This window comes from Macrobrachium rosenbergii, chromosome 46, assembly GCF_040412425.1.
Source record: "Macrobrachium rosenbergii isolate ZJJX-2024 chromosome 46, ASM4041242v1, whole genome shotgun sequence".
NCBI lineage: Eukaryota > Metazoa > Arthropoda > Malacostraca > Decapoda > Palaemonidae > Macrobrachium > Macrobrachium rosenbergii.
Window position 1 is genome coordinate 1 of NC_089786.1, and position 21,404 is coordinate 21,404.

Consider the following 21,404-nt stretch of genomic DNA (forward strand, 5'->3'; position numbering starts at 1 on the left):
GCAAGAAATATAAGCTTCAAATTTCACTGTTACTCTCACTATCTTCATTCTGTCCTAGGCCCAGGTCCAAAACTTGAAACTGCATCGTTATAAGTTTCTGTCATACAAACCTCTACATCTGTTATTGTGGCTTGAACTGAGTAGCCATTCTATCCTGCCCAAATCGAACATGTCACTTCTCAGGAGGCAGTCTATGTTCATCAAACACCTACATTTGTGAAGGATTTCGTGGGTGCATTTCTTCTAAAAATGTGTCATTCCAATCCCGAGGTTGCACGTTGTGGGCACCCTAAAATGATGAGAGGAAAGGTTAATTAAATCATGGAAAATCAAGGTATTTTGGTTACACAGTGACAAAGTGTGGATGCAATCAGCTACAGCCTAGCCTAAAGTATCCTAAACACAGTTCTGTTACAAACAGGGAACACAGATGTAAGCATTTATGAAGGATCCCTTTCTATAATTCCTTTCAATCTCTACAATAGTTACTGTTTTATAAAAAAAAAAATTTGGTCTTCACTGTAAATTTTACTACAAACAAAAGCCTTATAATGCACATAAATTATTATTATTTTTATGATCATAATTATTATTATTCCATCGACACTTGCTAAGAACAAAAGGTACCACTATCTGAAGCCAACCTCTCAGAGAGAAAGGAATACCATTAAAAAAAGTACCTGGGACTGGCTAGAACCTTGCTATGACTTTAAAAAATATCCCAAAATCTGAGAAAACTTAAATCAGAGAGAATTTCTGGATTTAAGAATAAAAATTAATAATTTATTGCTCTATAAATGTTGTCAGCAAGAAAACTTTCTCCTTGCAGTCATTTTTTTAATGTAATGACTGGCTACTAAACTTCAAGGAAATTAAAATGATTGACTTGCATAAACACTAAGGTGGTTATATCCGATATATTTCAGGAAATATAAAGTGACTCAGGAATGGAATAAAATATCTGGGCCAAAGGCCAAGCGCTGGGACCCATGAGATTATTCAGCGCTAAAAAGGAAATTGAGAGTAAGAAGGTTTGAAAGGTGCAACAGAAGGAAAACCACTTAGTTGCACTATGAAACAATTCTTAGGAGAGGGTGGAAAGTAAGATGGAAGGATGAGAATGTGAACGGAGGTACAGTAAAAGGAACGAAAGGGGTTGCAGCTAGGGGTTGAAGGGACGCTGCCAAGTATCTCAAGTAATGCCTACAGCACAATGTGTGAGGTGCACTGACGACATTGTCCCCCCAAAAAAACTTTGTAACATACACGACCTTTGACAACATAAAATAAGTACTCGTACCTTTCCTCTTAACATGAAGGAGAAAACGATATACTTTCTGAAGGCTTCCAGCATGATATGGGGCAATGCTAAGGCTGGAGTCACGATGCACACACTCAAGTAGTACCGCGCTCTCTCATACTTCTTGATGGTAGTGTACCACATCCCCCCCTTAGTAGTGGTATGGGAGAAAGTGCTAGACTTCGTAAATTCCTCGCTGTAGACAGAAAAGAATGAAGAATTATACATTTTAAAGAGTTAACCAAGTCACATCATTTAAGAACAGGTTGACAGAAAAGTAATGAAGAAATGTATGTTCTAAAATTCAGTCCTGATAGTTATCCAATTTATATAAAGAAAGATTACGTATACAGCACTTACTACTGTACACAATAACATCTCAACTTAATGGACTTCTGCATTTATCAGCTAACATCTCAACTTAATGGACTTCTGCATTTATCAGCTATGTGGTTATCAATATTTTTTCCTTGGCAATATTTTTTATATTTACTTTAACACATCTCTTAAATTGAATGCTAAGTGTAAAGTCCAGGTTAGTTTGGGTCATGAACTATATGGAATTGCTGTTAGCTGTAAGATATCAAGAAAATAAACAAGTGCAAGCTATAATATACTGAGTCTTTGTTGCTTAATGGACTGAGAACTTAGCCTTCAGGACAAATTTGTAAAATGTTAAATAATTTTTGGATTCTTTTTGTCATGGGACATGGGTTACTATCTAAGCTGCAAGGAAGGAAGGATGAAACCTCTTATGTCTCCCAAAGGATTATACAAATGGAATGTAAAATTTAGGCCAAAGGCCAAGCACTGGGACCCATGAAGTTATTCAGTGCTGATAGGAAACTGAGTATATAAATGTTCAGAATAAAATTTATTTTTTGGATACTAACCTACTGTTAAAGTTAGCTTATATCTTTGCACAGATAGGCGAGTTGGCATTCAAACAAAACATCAAATGGCTACCCGAATGACCGTCTAGTGTACCTGTTCTCTACCAGGTGTGTTTCGAATGTTTTAGCTCTTGTCAGAATTCTCCTGACAGCCCACTAAGTTGTGGGGAGGCTGGGTGGGGTCTACTTTAACAGTACATTAAGTATCCAAACACAGTAATAAATTCTATTATAAAACTATATTATTTGGGATGAATCTTACCTACTGTTAAAATTAGCTGATTCCCACACTGAGACAAGGATGGTGAGTAGTGCAACTAGACAAAATCAGCCCAACCAATCAAGCTAAAGGTTTCTTGCAAGTTGCATGAAACCAAAAACATTCTTACCTGATCTGGAATCCTTTCTGGATCTTACTACAGTACCACCAGAAGTTGGATTCCTTTTCAGGTAGCAAGGCTCTCTCATGCGTGCAGTGAAGAGCAGCCTTGCGGAGAAAACCGCTTCAATTCAGTCAGAAACATCAGTTACTCAAACACCTTTATGACATAAAGGTATGCTCCTATATAATATATGTACCTTCATGCTCCTCAATATATTAAAACCTGGGATTTAGAATAATGAGCCTAAAGGACTGCTCTTTCTTCGGTTCAGGAAAAGACTGCCCGCTACTAGTAGCGGACTAAGGGATTTACTGTTTTCTCAAACACGATTCCGCATACTTAAGGTAGACAGCGGACAAAAGCAAACCGCACTTCTACTGCACCGCATTAAACCCATCCTCAAGCAATAAATTGTCATAACACTTAAAAGAAACTGCAACAGCTCTCACATTATGAATGTTTACCTTCAATAAAGGTGAAAAGGCATGGATCGAGTTCTCATGCACTAGTCTAATCAAATACATCACAAAGAACCTCGTGTTCTTTGACAAAGACATTCTAGGTTTCCAAAACCACAACAATAAACGTTACCTTTGCCTCTTCCAGGCTTAACCTTTGACAAAGACATCCAGTTTTTCTAAAACCACAAAACAAAAGGTTAACTTTGCCTCCTCCAGGCTTACTCTTTAACAAAGGTGTTCTAGGTTTCTAAAATCACAAAACAAAAGGTTAACTGCCTCTTCCAGCTTAACCTTTGACAGAGACAAAGTTTTTCTAAAACCACAAAACAAAAGGTTAACTTTGCCTCCTCCAGGCTTAATCTTTGACAAAGGTGTTCTAGGTTTCTAAAATTACAAAACAAAAGGTTAACTGCCTCTTCCAGGCTTAACCTATCTAAGTGAGTTTTAAGTGCCCCAACAGGACAGAGCAGTGTTTCCTCTTCTTCCCCACCAAAGAGGTTAAATTGGAATTCTTACAGTTCTCTTTAAAAACTTAGCCTTATCATTCTCAGCTCTAAGGCAAAAACATAAAATAGCATTCCTTAACAACAGCCTTAAGGAGAGTGCTTGCAATACTTTTTTAACTACTGATAGTGCTAAATAAAAGAAGTTTAATTAGTAAATAATTCAATGGAACATTCCAGAGGCTCAAAAGAATCTGCAGATAAAATTTACACCTGCGTCTAAACTCCAGAGAGAGACTGATACAGAGTTGAAGAGGCTTCAAACTCAGCTGATCTCAACACCTTACGGTGCTGGCCAATTTGAACAAATGACTCAGTACAAAAGATTTCTTGCCCCTAAAAATCGACACCATCCACCTAAGGGCAACAAATTCCCTGTGAATACTTATAGAGGCACTGTACATGAGCCCACACAAAGTACCTTGAAAAGCAATACCTCCTCTGTAAATACATCTTGAAGGAATTTGAGTGACTGAGGATGTACTGGTATGAGAAAAATGTCCCCTGCACGTCCACCAAAACATCTGATCGTTCTTGTGGAAAGTCACTAAAACCATGCTGGAAAAACCAAAAAAGGATTGGTACAGACACTTAAAAGTTATTCAGTCCTAATGTGTCCAACAATGACTGCCAATTTCCAGTTGCTAATGGAGCTAGGAAAATGTCAGAGGTAAAATCCCAGTGAATTACTGTCTGGTCCATTTCATTCTCTATACAGGCAGTCCCCAGTTATCGGTGGGGGTTCTGTTCCCTGTGGCATGACGATAACCGAAAATCGGCGATAATAGTGCTGATCTGCAGTTATCAGTGCCAATAACTGGGGTTTGGTGCTCATAACCAGAGATCAGCACATATCGGCGCTGAAAATCCAGTTATCGTTACTGCTAGACAATCAGTGTAAAACCAGATTGCTGATAACCAGGGAATGCCTGTATTTCACAACTTCCTACTAAAGAAAGAGAGGCTTCTGCTGGAGAAGACAGAGGAACAGCTATTAGAGACTAAACCAGTGGAGGGTAACCTAAAAGGAATCATAACTCCTTCACTGCCTCCACTATGTAAGGCTCTGCTCCTAAGTCTCTCCAAGCATGCCAGGAGGCTTGCAATTGGCCATCTACCAGAATCTGAGGGCTGAACTTATCCCCAAAAGGTATAAAACAAGACTTGTACCAATACATCCTCCCTAATTGCCATAACCTGCGCAGCATGCTCCTTTACTACAGATAGGAGCATAAGTGACACCTGTGATAGGAGGTGACAGCAGCTGAGTACTGCATCGCATCCACAACTCAATGAAAGGGAGACAGTCTGAAGTGACTCAGCTGAGTCCACACAAGTCAGCTAAATGAAAGAAAACAAGGCACCAAAAGATAATAGGAAATGTTGGTAGGTGGGGGAAGATGAGTTACGATGACTCTCCCACCCCATCCAAAAGCGAGTCAACATACTTTAAAGCATTCCCATATGACACATCCTTAGAAAGCTATGTTGCTAGATTAATATCTAGCTTGGAAACAACAGAAGATACTGTAACCATGGCAGATTTGGAAAGAGAAACATTAATCAAGGCAGAAGTGAGAGATTTGCTGATAAACGAAGAAAAAGCAAGTAAAGAAAGAACAAGTGCATTTTGAATGAGAAAGAGGAATAGGCTGGCAGACAAGGATTTTGAATGAGCAAAAGATGAAGAGATCGGTTAAACAGTTAACTGAGTTGAAATAACATCAGAATAAGTAAAACTCACTACAGACATTTTTAATAAAACTATCTATACCTATTAATTAGTCCTATCGGTGCTAACAACCTCATACAGTCCTAAGTGCCAATGACGACAGAAGTCACAAACGTAGCGAAGACTAACATTAGGCAAACACATACGTAGCGAAGATTAACGTTTAGCAAAACAATCTTTTGGCTAATGCATTATACGAGACTCTGAGCGTGAAAAATGGAGAGGCACAGAAGCACATTACCCTGAGAACCAACCCAGTTCCCTGTCAGATGACTCTTCCAACTGTCTCAAGGCAGTCCTAGGTTGGGCTACAGACAGGTGAGGGCACCGACTCCTTATCTCTTATCAGGAAGCACAAAAATGATTGCAAACTATGTTCTAGATTCTTAATATACTTTTCCTGAACTGAAAGGGGAGCGGAAGGTGCAGCTAAAGAGGAAGCCTCAGTACTAACTAAAGCATTAGCAAAGGAAAAGCCTACACTGAGTATGGATAACTACAGACAAAGGACCTAGAGAAGGGGAAATGACAGGTTGAGAACTTGACCTCACTAATTCCTTTCGCAATCTATCTGCTTCCCTTCTCTTCCTATACAAAAGAACATATGCAGAAAGTCATTAAAAAATCCCTACTTCCTCACGTCTATTCTCAAAATCACACTTTATACCATTGCAGCCAGTGTAAACAGTGTGCTTCTCCTAAAAATCAACATCCTCCTAACACAGTAAACATTCCTACAGAACCTGACATTTCTTAGCCTTGATTCCAGTGGAGGCATCCTAGGAAAAATAAATGTACAGTACCATGATAGTTGCAAAACAGCCATGAAATACCAACAAGCGTCTAGACACAATGGCGGCTAAGAGAATTCTGACGAGGGCTAAAACATTCGAAGCACACCTGGTGGAGAACAGGTGTATTAGACAGTCATCCGGGCAGCCATTTGATCTTTTGTTTGAAAGACGACTTGCCTATCACCGCAGGGATATAAGCTAACTTTAACAGTAGTTAAGACTCATCCCAAATAATTATGTACACAATACGTACTCCTCAGCTAGAATTTTTTATCCTACTGAAGATGCCAAGATATCTAATCTGAGTATTACTATTTAATTATAATTACTACAGTATATTCATAACGCAAAAACAATTGTATGGAACAAGTAACGGGGGGCCTTTTCATGGGAGGGGGAAAAAACAGGTGTGAAAGAAGGTGAAAAGCAGAAAGACAGACGACAGCAATGGATGAAAACTGACAGGGAAAAAATAGGTGGTTTATGAGGACTCAAAGAACATGGCTAGAACCATTCACCAATGCCTACTGTGCACTGCATGGGGCTTACTGATGGCACTACTTTCCTAAACCAGCAATGACTTGGTATTAATAAAATTTTAACATTTAAGTTCATTGTGATAGGATGACTTAAAACAGGAGCACATTATGAAGGCAAATATTAAAGAAAATTCTAATTTTATACTTGCATAACTGAACCTCATAACTATCAATGAACACAAATAGCGTAATTAAATCTTTCTGAAAACTACAATAACTTAATAAAACTTAATATCAACCTGAGGAGGGGGTGGTGCAAAAATCATCATCTCCATTAAAAGTCTCCCTGGTCTTGATCATCAGCCACTGTTGTGCTGCGCACACACGATCTTTTCCCACATTTTGTATCTTCATCAAGATCATATTTGCTGAGGCTGTAAAAACAGAGAATATTTCAATTACTTTACAGTTTTACAGCATTCACTAAATTCAATAGCTTTTACATGATATTCAATTGTCTACAATACAATTAAACTTTGAACAAATGTAACTGCAAACCAACAAAATACAGTATTTACTTGGATATCCTGCTCCCTACAGGGAGTGACAATGTACACTGAAGGAACCCCTGAGTAACATACTCTAGTAATAAACAGTGTTGTCTTTGCAATAATGAGAAACTAATATTACTTGATATTTCTTGGTCCTTCAGCTTACTGACCTCAACTTACCATTAGTCTTCACTTAATGTGACATTTCTGTTAGGATATTTCATAGGCTACCATTTTAGAAGTGACAAATCTTGCATGTAAATCTCTTAAATAAAATCAGTGTGATGTAGAGGCAGGTCTATACTAAAAATTACACAAGATGACTATTAGCTGAATTATTTTGATTGTTTAAGCCTAACCTATGCTACAGAGTCTTTGTTACTTATCACAGATACAGAAATGGTTATAGAGTCTTTGTTACCTACACTATCAGAAATTGCATACAAAGCCAGCATGGTATGAAGAACGGCTGATCTTACACCAGCATCAGCACTGAGGGTGGGCATTACTGCAGACTACTACTATCACGGCCTGGTTCCTGCCATTTGCTGACCGGAACAGTTACCACCTTTTGTTTAAGTTTTCGTTTATGTTCATTGTTTTTATTTAAGTTTATGTTGCTGTCTTTTGCTTACGTTTTATTACATTCATCCCCAGGAGGCCACTACTAGCCTAAACACACCACCCATTTTGCACATAAACTAGCCTAGCAGTTACCAAAACCAGGGGGCCATGGTGGTAATCTTTTTGTTGCTGTTACTGACTGAGCTGACTGTATGCCAGCACGGGCTCTTACTCATAGAGCAGCGCCTAAAAATTGGGAGTAGATAGTCTTCAGTTTAACCAGAGGATGTTAAAGGAAGCTCGGCCCCCTGGCAGGTAAGACATAACCTTAAATTAGGTTAGGTTAAGTTACATAGCATTTTAGGGTACCTCGTTGGCAGGCTAATAAAACTGCCGTAGCAATGACCACTATCTCCAATGGCCTAAGGGCTGATTTTTCCAACAGGATAGGCATTAAATAACCATTACCTAATTATTAAAGCAATTACCTTCGACATTCTCTCGCAAGGGCCTGCGTTCACAACAGGCTAGCCTAGGGTATGGAAACTGGCTAGCCTGGCTAAGCAGAGCCTTAATCACTGCATATAACTGGATATAAATGTCTTAAAAGATAATTAAGACAAGGATAAAATAAAAGCTAAATAAATAAGAGAGACGACTGCCTTAAACAGCCATTACCTCAAATTATTAAAGCACATCGCATGGGCCTGCGTTCACAACGGGTTAGCCTAGGGTATGGAAGCTGGCTAAATACAGCCTCAATTACTGCATATAAATGGATACAAATGACTTGAAATATAATTAAGAGATGGATAAAACCTTTCGAAGGCTAAATAAATAATAAACACGATTGCCTTAACGGGCATCAAAATGTACCGAATTTGGAAGACATGGTCGACTTCATCTGGCCTCAATTATCGCTTGTTTTTAGCTGAAATTAACATTATCTTTAACCAAAATAGTCACTATCTAATTAATTAACTTATATTTAACGTTTAAATACTAATTAAAAAGTAATTACCTGCAAAATTACACCTGGACTCGATACTGACGGTTACGTTTCTGTCTCGTGGCTTTGTTTACATCGAGGGGGCTTATGGGTACGTTCGAGGTATGAATTAATTTCTTCTTTATTATATTTGCAAATGAATAAATGCATACCAGCATACACGCATATATAAAAATAATTTATACATTTTTGTTCTAATTAAATATATTAAGTACATTTAACATGATTCTTAAATAAACTAGTTTAATATTTTCGTTGCCAGCTGCGTTAGTCAACAAATTTTAGGTACTGTTTTCTATATGTAATATTAATTTAGTTGTTCTTAATATCACTGTATCTCGAGAAATATAAAATATTTAATTAATGCATATAAATTTACTAATAAATGCACATTACTTGCGTAAATATGCTAAAATTACGCCATATGAAGGTATAGAATTTTTAGTGCACAGATAACAAGCCAACATACTCGCTTACGCGCGTTCACAAAATACCAAGAATTAAATTATGAGCATTATGAATAAAGGCACATATTGGCAAACAAATGATAAACCAAGGGTGGAACGCAGTACTTTAATTGCAACATAGTTGAGGCCTCCCTTGAAGCTTTTAATGTGTAAAAAACTAGATTTATTTTAATATCTGAAGAGGGCTATTGTTAACGAAATGATCGTCTTACCAGTGTCAAGGACTGGACGTTATTTAAGCAGTTAAAATCAAACGAAAATCAAACGAGTTTACGTTGTTAGGAAGGAAAACTGCTTAACAAACCTTGGTGATTTTTGGCTAAACGTAAATAATATCGCAGTTCTGATCGCTGGCAAAGTACTTGACTTGGTTGAACTACTGGACAGCAGTTTGCCACCTTAGTGCTCAAATCAAACCAAGGTGTAATTCATGAATGTTGGTAATAAAGCCTTTAAAATTGCTGGCTCTAGACTACAATTGCTCCTACCTGATATGCGGACTGAAAATATCCAGTCTTTCAAGCAAAATTTGTCATTCCAAGATGAATTTGGACTTTCCTATCCTACGATGTTATGACAGTGTGGATTTGTCAATTAATATATGGGTCATTAGGAAAACCTTGTAACCGTACCAGTATCCTAAAACCTCACCACCACAGAAGACAGACATAAACAGAATTACTTACATCATATTAATTCCACGACCGAGACTAAGAAAGTGGTTTGATTTACGAAACAGTCACTTTTATATCCAGTGCAGCAACCTGCCATCGCCATGATTGTTTTTCCCACCGGCTAAAGCTGAAAGTTAACACCACAAGAGCTTTCAAAGAACTGACGTTGAAAACTATAAGCTCTTGAAGGATTTTCTCCCCTTGGCCAATCAGAGGCCGCCACAGTAAACTGCCGAGAAAAACAATAATTCTACGCCTTCTCTCACTGGCTGAAGCTTTGGTGCTTTCGTTTATATGTATTTTGGCCAATCAGAGACCGCCACAGTAAACTACAGAGAAAAACTTGAATGTCTCGCCTTCTCTCACTGGCTGAAACTTTGGTACTATGGTTAATATGTTCTTTAAAGAGATTCTCCAGTTGTCAATCGCAGTATTTAAAGAATATAAAACATACCAAGGCTAAAATCTACATTATTCTGTAATTTTTTTCACGTTGCAATATGTAAATGTTGCAAGTTTCCCAAGAAAAGTGGCAAAATAGCAATTTGGTCACCTTTAGGCCTATTGCAAATATGATCGTTACATTGCAATATGTTGGTTTTGTCACAAGGCATAATTTTTACAAGAATTTTAAAGAGGGTAGAAATTCAACACACTTCTATATATATAAATGCCCTTTATTGAGAAAAAATTGTAATTTTTTTTATTTCAAATTCTATAAAAGACTTTGTAATATTATTATTTACAGATGAAAAACTTCTTTTTTATATTTATCATACTTTCGTAAAAATATCACTAAACAGTCTATTCTAAGCTAATCTATACATATAAATTTATAATTATTTTTTTTTTACTAGACGTAAACATATTTTTCATTCTTTGTTAAAAACAGTTTCAAATTACAGCAACACAAGTCTAGACTGACATAAAATTTGCATATTTCTTCCTTTTGAAATTTTAGATTAAAAAAAATGTGAACTGACATCCAGTACTGTACAAAAACTTCAGGAGATATTGATGAACTATCATAGCTGGGAAGAGGCCTGAGATTGGTGGTCCAAGGCTCTCTGATATGAAAAAATGGCCTGTGATTGGTCAAAAGTACTCTGGAATGTGAAAGAGGGCTGTGATTGGTCAAGGGTGCTCTCAGATATGATATAGACCTGTGATTGGTGGTCAAAGGCAATCTGATATGAGAAACAGGCCTCTGATTAGTGGTCAAAGGCACTCTGATAAGGTACAGAGTCCTGTGATTGGTCAAAAGCACGCTGATGTTGGGAACAGGCTTCTGATTGGTTAACAGCACTCTGATATTGGGAACAGGCCTGTGATTGGTCAAATGCACCCTAAAATGGGATAATATCATGTAATATCTCAAGTGAGAAAATTCTTAATATGTCTACAGTCGAATTTAAAAGTAAATATTCTTTAAAATATTCACCATTATAAGCAGAAAACATTCCAGAATTCTCGTAATCATTCTGTTTGAATTAAAAATGAAATTTTTAAGGCATAACAAACTTGTCCAACAGTATTGTCAATTAGTCTCAATCAGAGATATTCTACGTTTACAAAAAAGAAATGTGTTATGATTTCATAATAAAATTGAACTTTCTCTCCAAACTAAAAATCTCGCAATACTTGTGTCAGTTCGCAAACAGAATGTCACCTGTTACACATGATCGAATGTTCTATATTTTAAGACAAATATTTTTTTAAACTTCATTAAAAAAATGAAATTCTAATCCAAAAATCCACAATAATCCTAATATAAGTTTTTAAAATCTGATACATCTGAAATGATTTCCAGTACTGCAATATAATCCCCGTCTGGGGAGTGAAATCACTGAAATTTGTATTGATCTTGTGCTGCTATCAATGCAGGTTTGCACTGCACATTGCACACTACAAATATATAACTCCTAGATATAAAAAACCTTAAACATTTCAAATTGTTTTGTGTTCCTTAAAAAATAGTATACATTGATATGAAACATTTCTTCGCAGAGGAAGAAAGGATATTAACATTCAGTTACCACAAAATAAAAGAGAGAGAGAGAGAGAGAGAGAGAGAGAGAGAGAGAGAGAGAGAGAGAGAGAGAGAGAGAGAGAGAGAAACTGGATACTAAAATAATCTTATACATTAAATACTGTTCTTGATTAGACAGAGAGAGAGAGAGAGAGAGAGAGAGAGAGAGAGAGAGAGAGAGAGAGAGAGAGAGAGAGAGAGAGAGGAACCATTATCATTACATTCTATATACTGTATTTAGTTATAAAAAATGCACTGGGCGAGTAGACTGAATAAGTCTGGCAGACGGGAGAAAAAATATATATAAAAGTCTTAAAAAGTCAATAGGTGGAAACAGAAGGAGTTGTAGTGAAAAATATGTATAAAAAGTGTAAAAAACTGAAATGATTCACGGGAAAGGGAAAATGTCAAGAAACAAAAAAGACATATGATAAAAATGGAAAATAACCAGATAAAAAAAAACAGAAAAATAATATATAATTTTATGGAGACAAGGTACAGAGAAAGACACAAAATGCTGGTATCTTACGAAGAGGGCAAAAAAAAAAAAAGAGAGAAGGGTTTGAAAATGGTTGAAAAGGGAAGAAGGTGGAATAGGCATTGCTACTCAGTGACGAAGAATGATTAAACAGAATGACGAAAGTCATGCCATACACAAACGTCTTTTCGAAACAGAATGAACGCTAGCAACCGAGGCAATATGATTCGCCTGAAAAATAAAATGTTTGAGGCAAGTTACTGTACAGAGCGATGGACGGATACAATTCACTACCTAGATAACCACAGACAATGAATATCTGTTTATGACCCCAAACTGACACAAGTGGAGCCGAGGACTCAAAGGAATCACCTGTTTATTATGAACCAGGAGCTCAACAACTAAAAGAATGAGAGGAACTACCTATTTATGGAGGAATAATTAACCAGTGGAGCCAAGGACATGATAGGAATTACCTGCTCATGAAAGAACAGGGATTTGGAATGGTGCTTAGGAATGGTACTCAGTTCGTGGAAGATTAAGAACTGGAGCCGAGCCAAGGAATGAACGGGATTACTTGATTACGAAACCAGAAAAACTGGAGAGGATTCATGGGTGAAATGAATGACCTGTTTATGCAAGAGGGGAGACAAGAAATGGCAGGCACTGTCTGTTTATGAAAGAGTAAGGACTGAGTGAGTGAGGAACTGAAGGAGCCGAGGAACCAAAGGTACTGCCTACTTATGAATGAAGAGGAGATGAATTGGAGCCGAGGAATGAAAGACTTTCATATTAAGGGACTAAGACTGAAAGGGAGCAGAGGAACTGCTCGGCTATGAATGAAGAAGTGAATTGGAGCCGAGGAATGAAGAATTGCGTACTAAGGAACGAAGAGTGAAATGGAGCCAAGGAACAAAAGAATATCCACAAGAAACAAGAACCTGACGGAAGAACTGAAAGGAATAGGTGAGACATGAGGCACAAGTATGGATTCCAGGACTATTCCTCCTTCTCTTGCCGTTCCCCTAAATGCGATTACACCTGCAGGAGCAGCAGGAGGGGAAGAGGAACCAGTCCATGAAGATTCCCCGGCAGTCATTGTCGGGGTCGTAGGCCAAGAGGCGGTGCCACTTGTATTTCTGCTCGCAGCCACAGTCGCCTCCGCACCTCTTGGTCGACTGTTTCCTGGAAAAGGAGGAATGTTAACGAGTTTTACTGGAAAGGGGAACATTAATGAGTTTTCCTGCAAAGGGGAATGTTAATAAGTTTTCCTGGAAAGGGGAAACGTTAATGAATTTTCCTGGAAAGGGGGAATGAACGAGTTTTCCTTGAAAGGGGAACGTTAATAAGATTTCCTGGAAAAGGGAACGTTAATAAGTTTTCCTGGAAAAGGGGGAACATTAATGAGTTGGGAGGGGAACATTTTTTTTCTGGAAAGGGGAAACGTTAATGAAAAGGGGAACTTTTCCTGGAAAGAGGGAATGAATGAATTTTCACAGGAAAGGGGAACGTTAATGAGTTTTCCTGGAAAAGGGGAAATGAATGAGTTTCCTGGAAGAGAGAATATGGAAACTGATTTTTCTTAAAATGTACAAAAATTCTGGAAACTGGAAATTTCTCTTTACAAAAGAATTCTTCAACAAAGGTGGATATTTTAGCTACAGTGAAAGAGGTATGTTTATCACAAACCTGGAAATTACCTAAGGGACACTGCAAAGATTTAGACATATTTTCTAGTTAAAAACTTATATATTTATTATTATTATTATTATTATTATTATTATTATTATTATTATTATTATTATTATTATTATTATTATTATTATTATTATTATGAATTAAAAATTATTATTATTATTATTATTATTATTATTGAATGAAAAAAAGTTTCTTAAATTATAAGATAACTTTAGTGGATTTTCCCCTCAATCTGGAATTAAATATTTTGGGTTTCTAATCATAAATAGGATTGCAAAATTGTAAGAGAAATTTAAACCTTGTTGAATACAACGGCCCAGCAATTAACTGGATTGAATTTAACTATTCATAAATCATTCTGAAAATCTCGATGAAAAATAAATTGGAGAATTCTTTATTTCTTATGCCAAAGTTCGTAGCTGACCTTTAAACTCTTAATTACGATCTTGATCTTGGTTTAAAAACTTGACCCCTTGTGAACTGACAGACATCTGGTGCTCCTGCCTGACTGACAGACAGGCAAGAGAGAAAACAAACGCATGATTCTTCAACAGGCCTCATAGGCGATTACTTACGTGCATATCTCCTGGTGGATGGCTTGAGAGAATTCGTTCGTGTTGACAATGGCCCGAACCTTCCCTGCGGAATTGTTGGCCCAAAACGGAGTGACGATTTCCACTTTGCTCTCGCAGGAGTCAACTCTGAAAGTCATATGAATGGTTAGTAAAAATTCGACTTGTGTTACTACTGCATTATTCACGACAAAACCGTCACTTTTAAGCTTACAAAGCTTCAATCTTCTAATAAGCTCATCAAGAGGGTTTCTGTCAATTTACTGATGACAAAACTTTGTCGCACTTTGGGGACTTTAAATGTCTTAGTTACATTAGCCATCCATGTCAGGGCAGTGAAGGGGCCTCCATCCTTTATCCTTACACACTGTAGGGGCTTTCATCAATTTATTCTTATGAACTGAAAGGGCCTCCACTCTTTTAAACTTACATACTGAAGGGACCTCCAAACTTTTATACTTACATACTGAAGGTGCCTCCACTCTTACACTTACATACTGAAGGGACCTCCACTCTTACACTTACATACTGAAGGGACCTCCACTCTTACACTTACATACTGAAGGGACCTCCACTCTTACACTTACACACTGAAGGGACCTCCACTCTTACACTTACATACTGAAGGGACCTCTACTCTAACACTTACATTCCTGAAGGACCTTCACTCTTTATCCTTACACACTAAAGGGACCTCCACCAATTTATCCTTACATACTGAAGGGACCTCTACTCTTTCAAACTTACACACTGAAGGGACCTCCATGCATTTATCCTTACACACTGAAGGGACCTCCACCAATTTATTCTTACACACTGAAGGGGCCTCTACTCTCACACTTACATACTGAAGGGGCCTCTACTCTCACACTTACATACTGAAGGGACCGCCACTCTTTCAAACTTACACACTGAAGGGACCTCCGTGCATCTATCCCTCCACACCGAAGGGACCTCCACCCATTTATCCTTCCACACCGAGGGGACCTCCCCCAATTTATACTTACTCACCGAAGGACCTCTCCTTACCTATCAGAGTTGGGATTGGCGTTCCCCGGAGAGGACTGACGTCGATTCCGGATCAGCTTGAAGAAGGACTCGCCCCGCCTGTCGTCCGCGTGGTAATCCGAGGAGAAGAACTCGGGTACGTCCTCTGCGAAGACGTCTGCCGAGCGCCCCTGCCTCCGGAAGGCTCGCCCACCTTGGCTCTGCTGAGTGGTCTGGGGGAGAATTGGGTTTTTATTGGCTTTGTATGAAGTATGGATTGGTCTCTTTTGCCTTATATGCATTATTATTATTATTATTATTATTATTATTATTATTATTATTATTATTATTATTATTATTATTATTATTATTGTTTTGTTATTATTATTATTATTATTATTATTATTATTATTATTATTATTATTATTATTATTATTATTATTATTATTATTATTATTATTCAGAAGATGAAACCTATTCATATGGAACAAACCCACCACAGGGGTCCCTGACTTGAAAGTCAAGCTTCCAAAGAATATGGTCTTCATTTAGACAGAAATTACAGAAGGTTATTATTATTATTATTATTATTATTATTATTATTATTATTATTATTATTATTATTATTATTATTATTATTATTACAAAGCCCACCTATTCATATGGCTACTAGCTTGAAATTCAAGCTTCCAAAGAATATTATGGTGTTCACTTGAAAGAAGTCTTCTTCTTGAAAGAAGTAACAAAACATAATGAGCAATACAGAAAGAGATCAGTTTCAGAAAAGAAAAACAAACGAACAAAGTAATAAATAATGTCAGTAAATTATCAAAAGTTTTGAGGTTCCAAATGCACAATCCTCAGTATAGGGAGACTGTTCCACAGTCCAAAAATGTGAGGAACAAAGGATCTCTGGAACTGAGAACTTCGACAGCGAGGCACATTTACTGCATAATGGCGCTGCTGGTTAGCAAATCCGGTCGCTCTCGGCAGGAAAAGGGGATCACGGATCGATATTTGGTTTTTAATTTAGGGATACTTTCAGGCTTAAACTGAACATGCTGGCTGTTCCGTGTGGGCTGGTAATAAATGATTAATATATAAGACACCTATACCTCTATCAAACAGATCTGGCCAGCCGGTAAGCTTCTTACCTGTCTCACGGCGTCAATATTATCCAAAAACTCTCCGTACATTCTTCTCATGAGTGCTTTGTTGTCGTCGATGAATCTCTCTATTTTGTCCCTGAAAGAAATGAATACATTATTAAAAGGGTCAAGTAATGTAGAGGTAAACCAGCATATGATTAGGTCAGGTAGGGTTAAGGCTAATTAGCATTTGATTAGGTCAGGTAATGTTGATGAAAACTAGTAAGGTGAATGAGTATGTGATTGAAAATTAATCTAAATTGGATAAATAAATGAATATTATGATAAATAAAACTTTATGTGGATTTGTACTTAGAAAACTGAACAATACTATTATATTCATAAGAGTAATTTATAAGAGTAATCCCAAATACGACTTTTAAATAAACAACAGTCATTATTATTATTATTCTTATTATTATTATTATTATAGAAAAACTGATTTAAACTCACCTCCCTGTTTAGTGAGTCAACAGTCCATTCCTAAGAAGTCTGAAGAAGTCCATTATGTAAAGTTCAAGCTTGCTCTCTCGTCGCCATGGCAACGATGACGTCACGGTGACGTCACGGGGTTTCCCAGGAGGCTGTGCTTGTCTCTCTCTGTACGTGTCGCTCATACAAGTCGGTGTATTATGCTTTGTCTCTCTCTGTCTCTATGTCGCATAGTCTGTCTCGTGACTCTTCTTCAATGTAATGTAATGTCTAAAGTTTAATGTACATCATATATATATATATATATATATATAAATATATATATATATATATATATATATATATATATATATATATATATATATATATATATATAAAGTTAACTGAGCATAAGAGCATTTGGAGACCACAGCACCCTCCACTAAAGCTGTGAAATCCCGCCTAAAGAAAGGCCTCTTTTCTTTACGATTTCCCCTCCTATCTCTCCCAAATTTTAACCACTTGTAGCCAGACATAATCCCCACCTTTGGTTGAAATTTCACAGGAATCCACACAAGAGTCTTTGCGTAATCCTTCTAAACAGACACTTAAAATATACTCACGAAGGGTACGTGGTTCCGGCCGTACTGCAGAAGAGTTGATTGTGTCTTTTGATGCAAGGGAGTCCCCTGATGATCTCGCCCTGGACCTCCACTCCGAGGGCGAGGCTGAGCGCCGTCCATAACACCTGAGGGAATAGATACAGTCAAGGTCAGAGGGTCACAGGTCAAGTGACAGGTGATGAAAATAAAAAGTTAGTCTGTTGATATGAACTAAAGTGGGATATATGGTTGTTCATCAGTGTACAGTATAGTTGTTTCTGGGTGCATGTGTTATGTGTATATTCATGCAGTGTATGTATATGTATGTATGCATGTATATAAATATATATATATATATATATATATATATATATATATATATATATATATATATATATATATATATATATATATATATATATATATATATATATATATAGAGAGAGAGAGAGAGAGAGAGAGAGAGAGAGAGATATGTATATGTATATTACATATATATACTATACATATATATGGATACATATTTATTCAAAAGTATTTACAAAACTATGACAATCTATACAAAATAAAAACTCTAAATATAAACAATGATAGACAAGGAGAGAGAGAGAGAGAGAGAGAGAGAGAGAGAGAGAGAGAGAGAGAGAGAGAGCAAGGTGATGTCACCCGCCCTAGGGCTGTTGCACCACCTTAGTGATGATTTCGTGCCTTCCTTTTTTTTTCAGGCCCTCCTAAACAGGAAACGTCAAGGTGTATAAATTTGGTCTTCCTTAGATTTAGGAGCTAGAAATTCCTCTTTCTTTTAAAGGAAATACCAAAAGAGTATATATACGAATTTTTCCACGAAAGGGCATTTGAAATGAATAAAACGAAAAGAATTATGGATATTTTCATAGGAAATTTTTCAGGATTTTCTCTGTCTAAATTTTGTGATAAACTTTGATGCATAAGTTTGTTTGCAAACGCACAGTGATTATATATACATATATATATATATATATATATATATATATATATATATATATATATATATATATATATATATATATATATATATATATATATATATATATATATATATATACTGTATATATATATACATACATATTTATATTTGTATATATATATATGTTATATATATATATATATATATATATATATATATATATATATATATATATATATATATAAATTTCTGACTCACATCAGGATCGAATCCAGGTCTTTCAACTGAATGACAGAGACCGCTACCAACCTGGGTTCGATCCTGATGAGAGTCAGAAACTTATTTCTGTTCCACACGTGATTGTGTGTTGATTATTTCTATATATATATATATATATATATATATATATATATATATATATATATATATATACATATATATATATATATATATATATATATATATATATATATATATATATATATATATTCATATATACATATAGATATACATACATACATACAAACAAGAAAACAACTAGACAGTCAACACAAAAACAACACAAGGCCAATCATTTTGGCAAAGACATCAACTACCATTAAAATCTCTCGGGCGAATATCAACAAACAGTCATTAGTGGATGCGAGACGCTCCGTACCGTCACGTGAACGACATTTACACACGCGATTTGATTTTTACGTAAACGACGAGACACCTCGGGGTATACTGGGGTTATGCAAGAGTTTTAAGTGGGAGATATTTTGTTATTTATTTATTTCTTGTGAGTTTAAGTTTAGGGCTAATATTTTTGTCGAGAGAGAGAGAGAGAGAGAGAGAGAGAGAGAGAGAGAGAGAGAGAGAGAGAGAGAGAGAGAGAGAGAGAGAGAGACTTATTCTCATATTGTCAAAACTTATTCTCATATATATATATATGTATATAATATATATATATATCTCATATATATATATATATATATATATGCAGAGAGAGAGAGAGAGAATTTTGTCACCATAACTTACTGTCTTTTAGAGAGAGAGAGAGAGAGAGAGAGAGAGAGAGAGAGAGAGAGAGAGAGAGAGACCTTGTTGTCAAAACTTATTCTCATTTATATATATATGCAGAGAGAGAGAGAGAAAGAGAGACCTTGTTGTCAAAACTTATTCTCATTTATATATGTATGCAGAGAGAGAGAGAGAGAGAGAGACTCTGTTGTCATAGCTCACTGTCTTCTAGAGAGAGAGAGAGAGAGAGAGAGAGAGAGAGAGAGAGAGAGACTCCAATAACGGAGCGAGCACCCAAGGTCAGCTGACACCGAAAGTGGCTTTTTTTTTTTTTTTTTCAGCAAAAGTCACCTCAGTCCTCACTGACATTCCTCTTATGCCTCACATTCTCCTCACTTCTCATTCATTCCTACCTTTCTCACTCCCTTCTTTTATCGAGATTCTCTCTCTCTCTCTCTCTCTCTCTCTCTTCTCATTCTTTTCCCAGCAAAGAAGAGCATATCAGAGATAATGAAATGTAAGGATTTTAATTTTACTGGCAATCTCGTCTACTCATAAAGATTCGTGAGATAATCTCATTTATCCTCTTATCAAGATCGACTGTATATAGATTCTTGTGAATATTTTATCAATTTCCTCTGTCTCTGGTGGGCAATATAATTTAAGTTCTACTGACAATCTCTTCTCCTTATAAAAATTCATGAGATAATCTCATTTATCCTCTTATCAAGATTGATTTCAAGAAGATTCTAGTGAATATCTCATCAATTTCATCTACTTCAGGTGGTCTGTGTAATTTAAATTTTACTGGCAATCTCGTCTATTTATAAAGATTCATGAGATAATCTCATTTACCCTCCTATCAAGATCGACTTCATAAAGATTCTAGTGAATATTTTATCAATTTCATCTATCTCTGGTGGGCAATATAAGTTAAATTTTACTGGCAATCTCGTCTACTTATAAAGATTCATGGAATAATCTCATTTATCTTCCTATCAATATCTCAATTTCATCTACCTCTCGTGGGCAATATAAGTTAAATTTTACTGGTAATCTCGTCTACTCATAAAGATTCATGAGACAATCTCATTTGTCCTCCTATCAAGATCGACTGTATAAAGATTCTAGTGAATATATCATCAATTTCATCTATCTTCTGATGCAATCTCACTCCACGCAAGGAGGTAGCGCCGTCAGCGCACCACATGCGGTGCACTGTCGGCATTACTTAAGGTTCTTTGCAGCGTGCCTTCGGCCCCTAGCCGCAACCCATTTCGTTCCTTTTACTGTACCTCTGTTCATATTCTCTTTCTTCCATTTTACTTCTTCACTGCTCATATAGAGACATCGGCACTTCTACTAGCAATCTCCTCAAAGGATTTTGCGTAAGGAATGATAATCTCATGTAAATTCTCATCAACATTAGCATATAACTTAATGCAAGCAGCATATCTGCTTGATATCTTTTGTAAGGAAAACTGGACACAATAGCAAATATAAAATATATATGTATATATATATATATATATATATATATACATGCATATATAAATATATATATATATATATATATATATATATATATATATATATATATATATATATATATATATATATATATATATATATATATATATATATATATATATATACACACACTCAAAACCCACTCAAGCAATGCTGACTGTTTTTATTCAACACCTGTCTCTAAGATATCT

General features: G+C 36.2%; 1 protein-coding gene and 1 long non-coding RNA gene across 3 annotated transcripts in view; both read right to left on the minus strand.

Moving 5' to 3' along the window:
- Positions 1-260: 260 nt before the first annotated feature.
- Positions 261-9,981, minus strand: LOC136830030 (uncharacterized). 2 transcript variants are annotated; one of them, XR_010850536.1, is made up of 3 exons: positions 8,682-8,760; positions 6,845-6,979; positions 261-1,496 (listed from the first exon to the last, which is right to left on the minus strand). It is a non-coding gene; the product is annotated as an uncharacterized lncRNA (long non-coding RNA). The 2 variants fall into 2 exon arrangements; XR_010850535.1 differs by lacking the exon at positions 8,682-8,760 and adding an exon at positions 9,823-9,981 and having other exon boundaries at positions 264-1,496.
- Positions 9,982-10,471: 490 nt separating this feature from the next.
- Positions 10,472-21,404, minus strand: part of LOC136830128 (protein spaetzle 3-like) — an 86,229-nt gene continuing 75,296 nt past the window's right edge. The window contains exons 2-6 of the mRNA XM_067089319.1: positions 17,757-17,881; positions 16,729-16,819; positions 15,617-15,807; positions 14,591-14,716; positions 10,472-13,502 (exon numbers count right to left, since the gene is read on the minus strand). Of these exons, the coding sequence (XP_066945420.1) occupies positions 13,343-13,502; positions 14,591-14,716; positions 15,617-15,807; positions 16,729-16,819; positions 17,757-17,881 (693 nt within the window). The 3' untranslated portion in view covers positions 10,472-13,342. The remainder of the gene's footprint in view (positions 13,503-14,590; positions 14,717-15,616; positions 15,808-16,728; positions 16,820-17,756; positions 17,882-21,404) is intronic.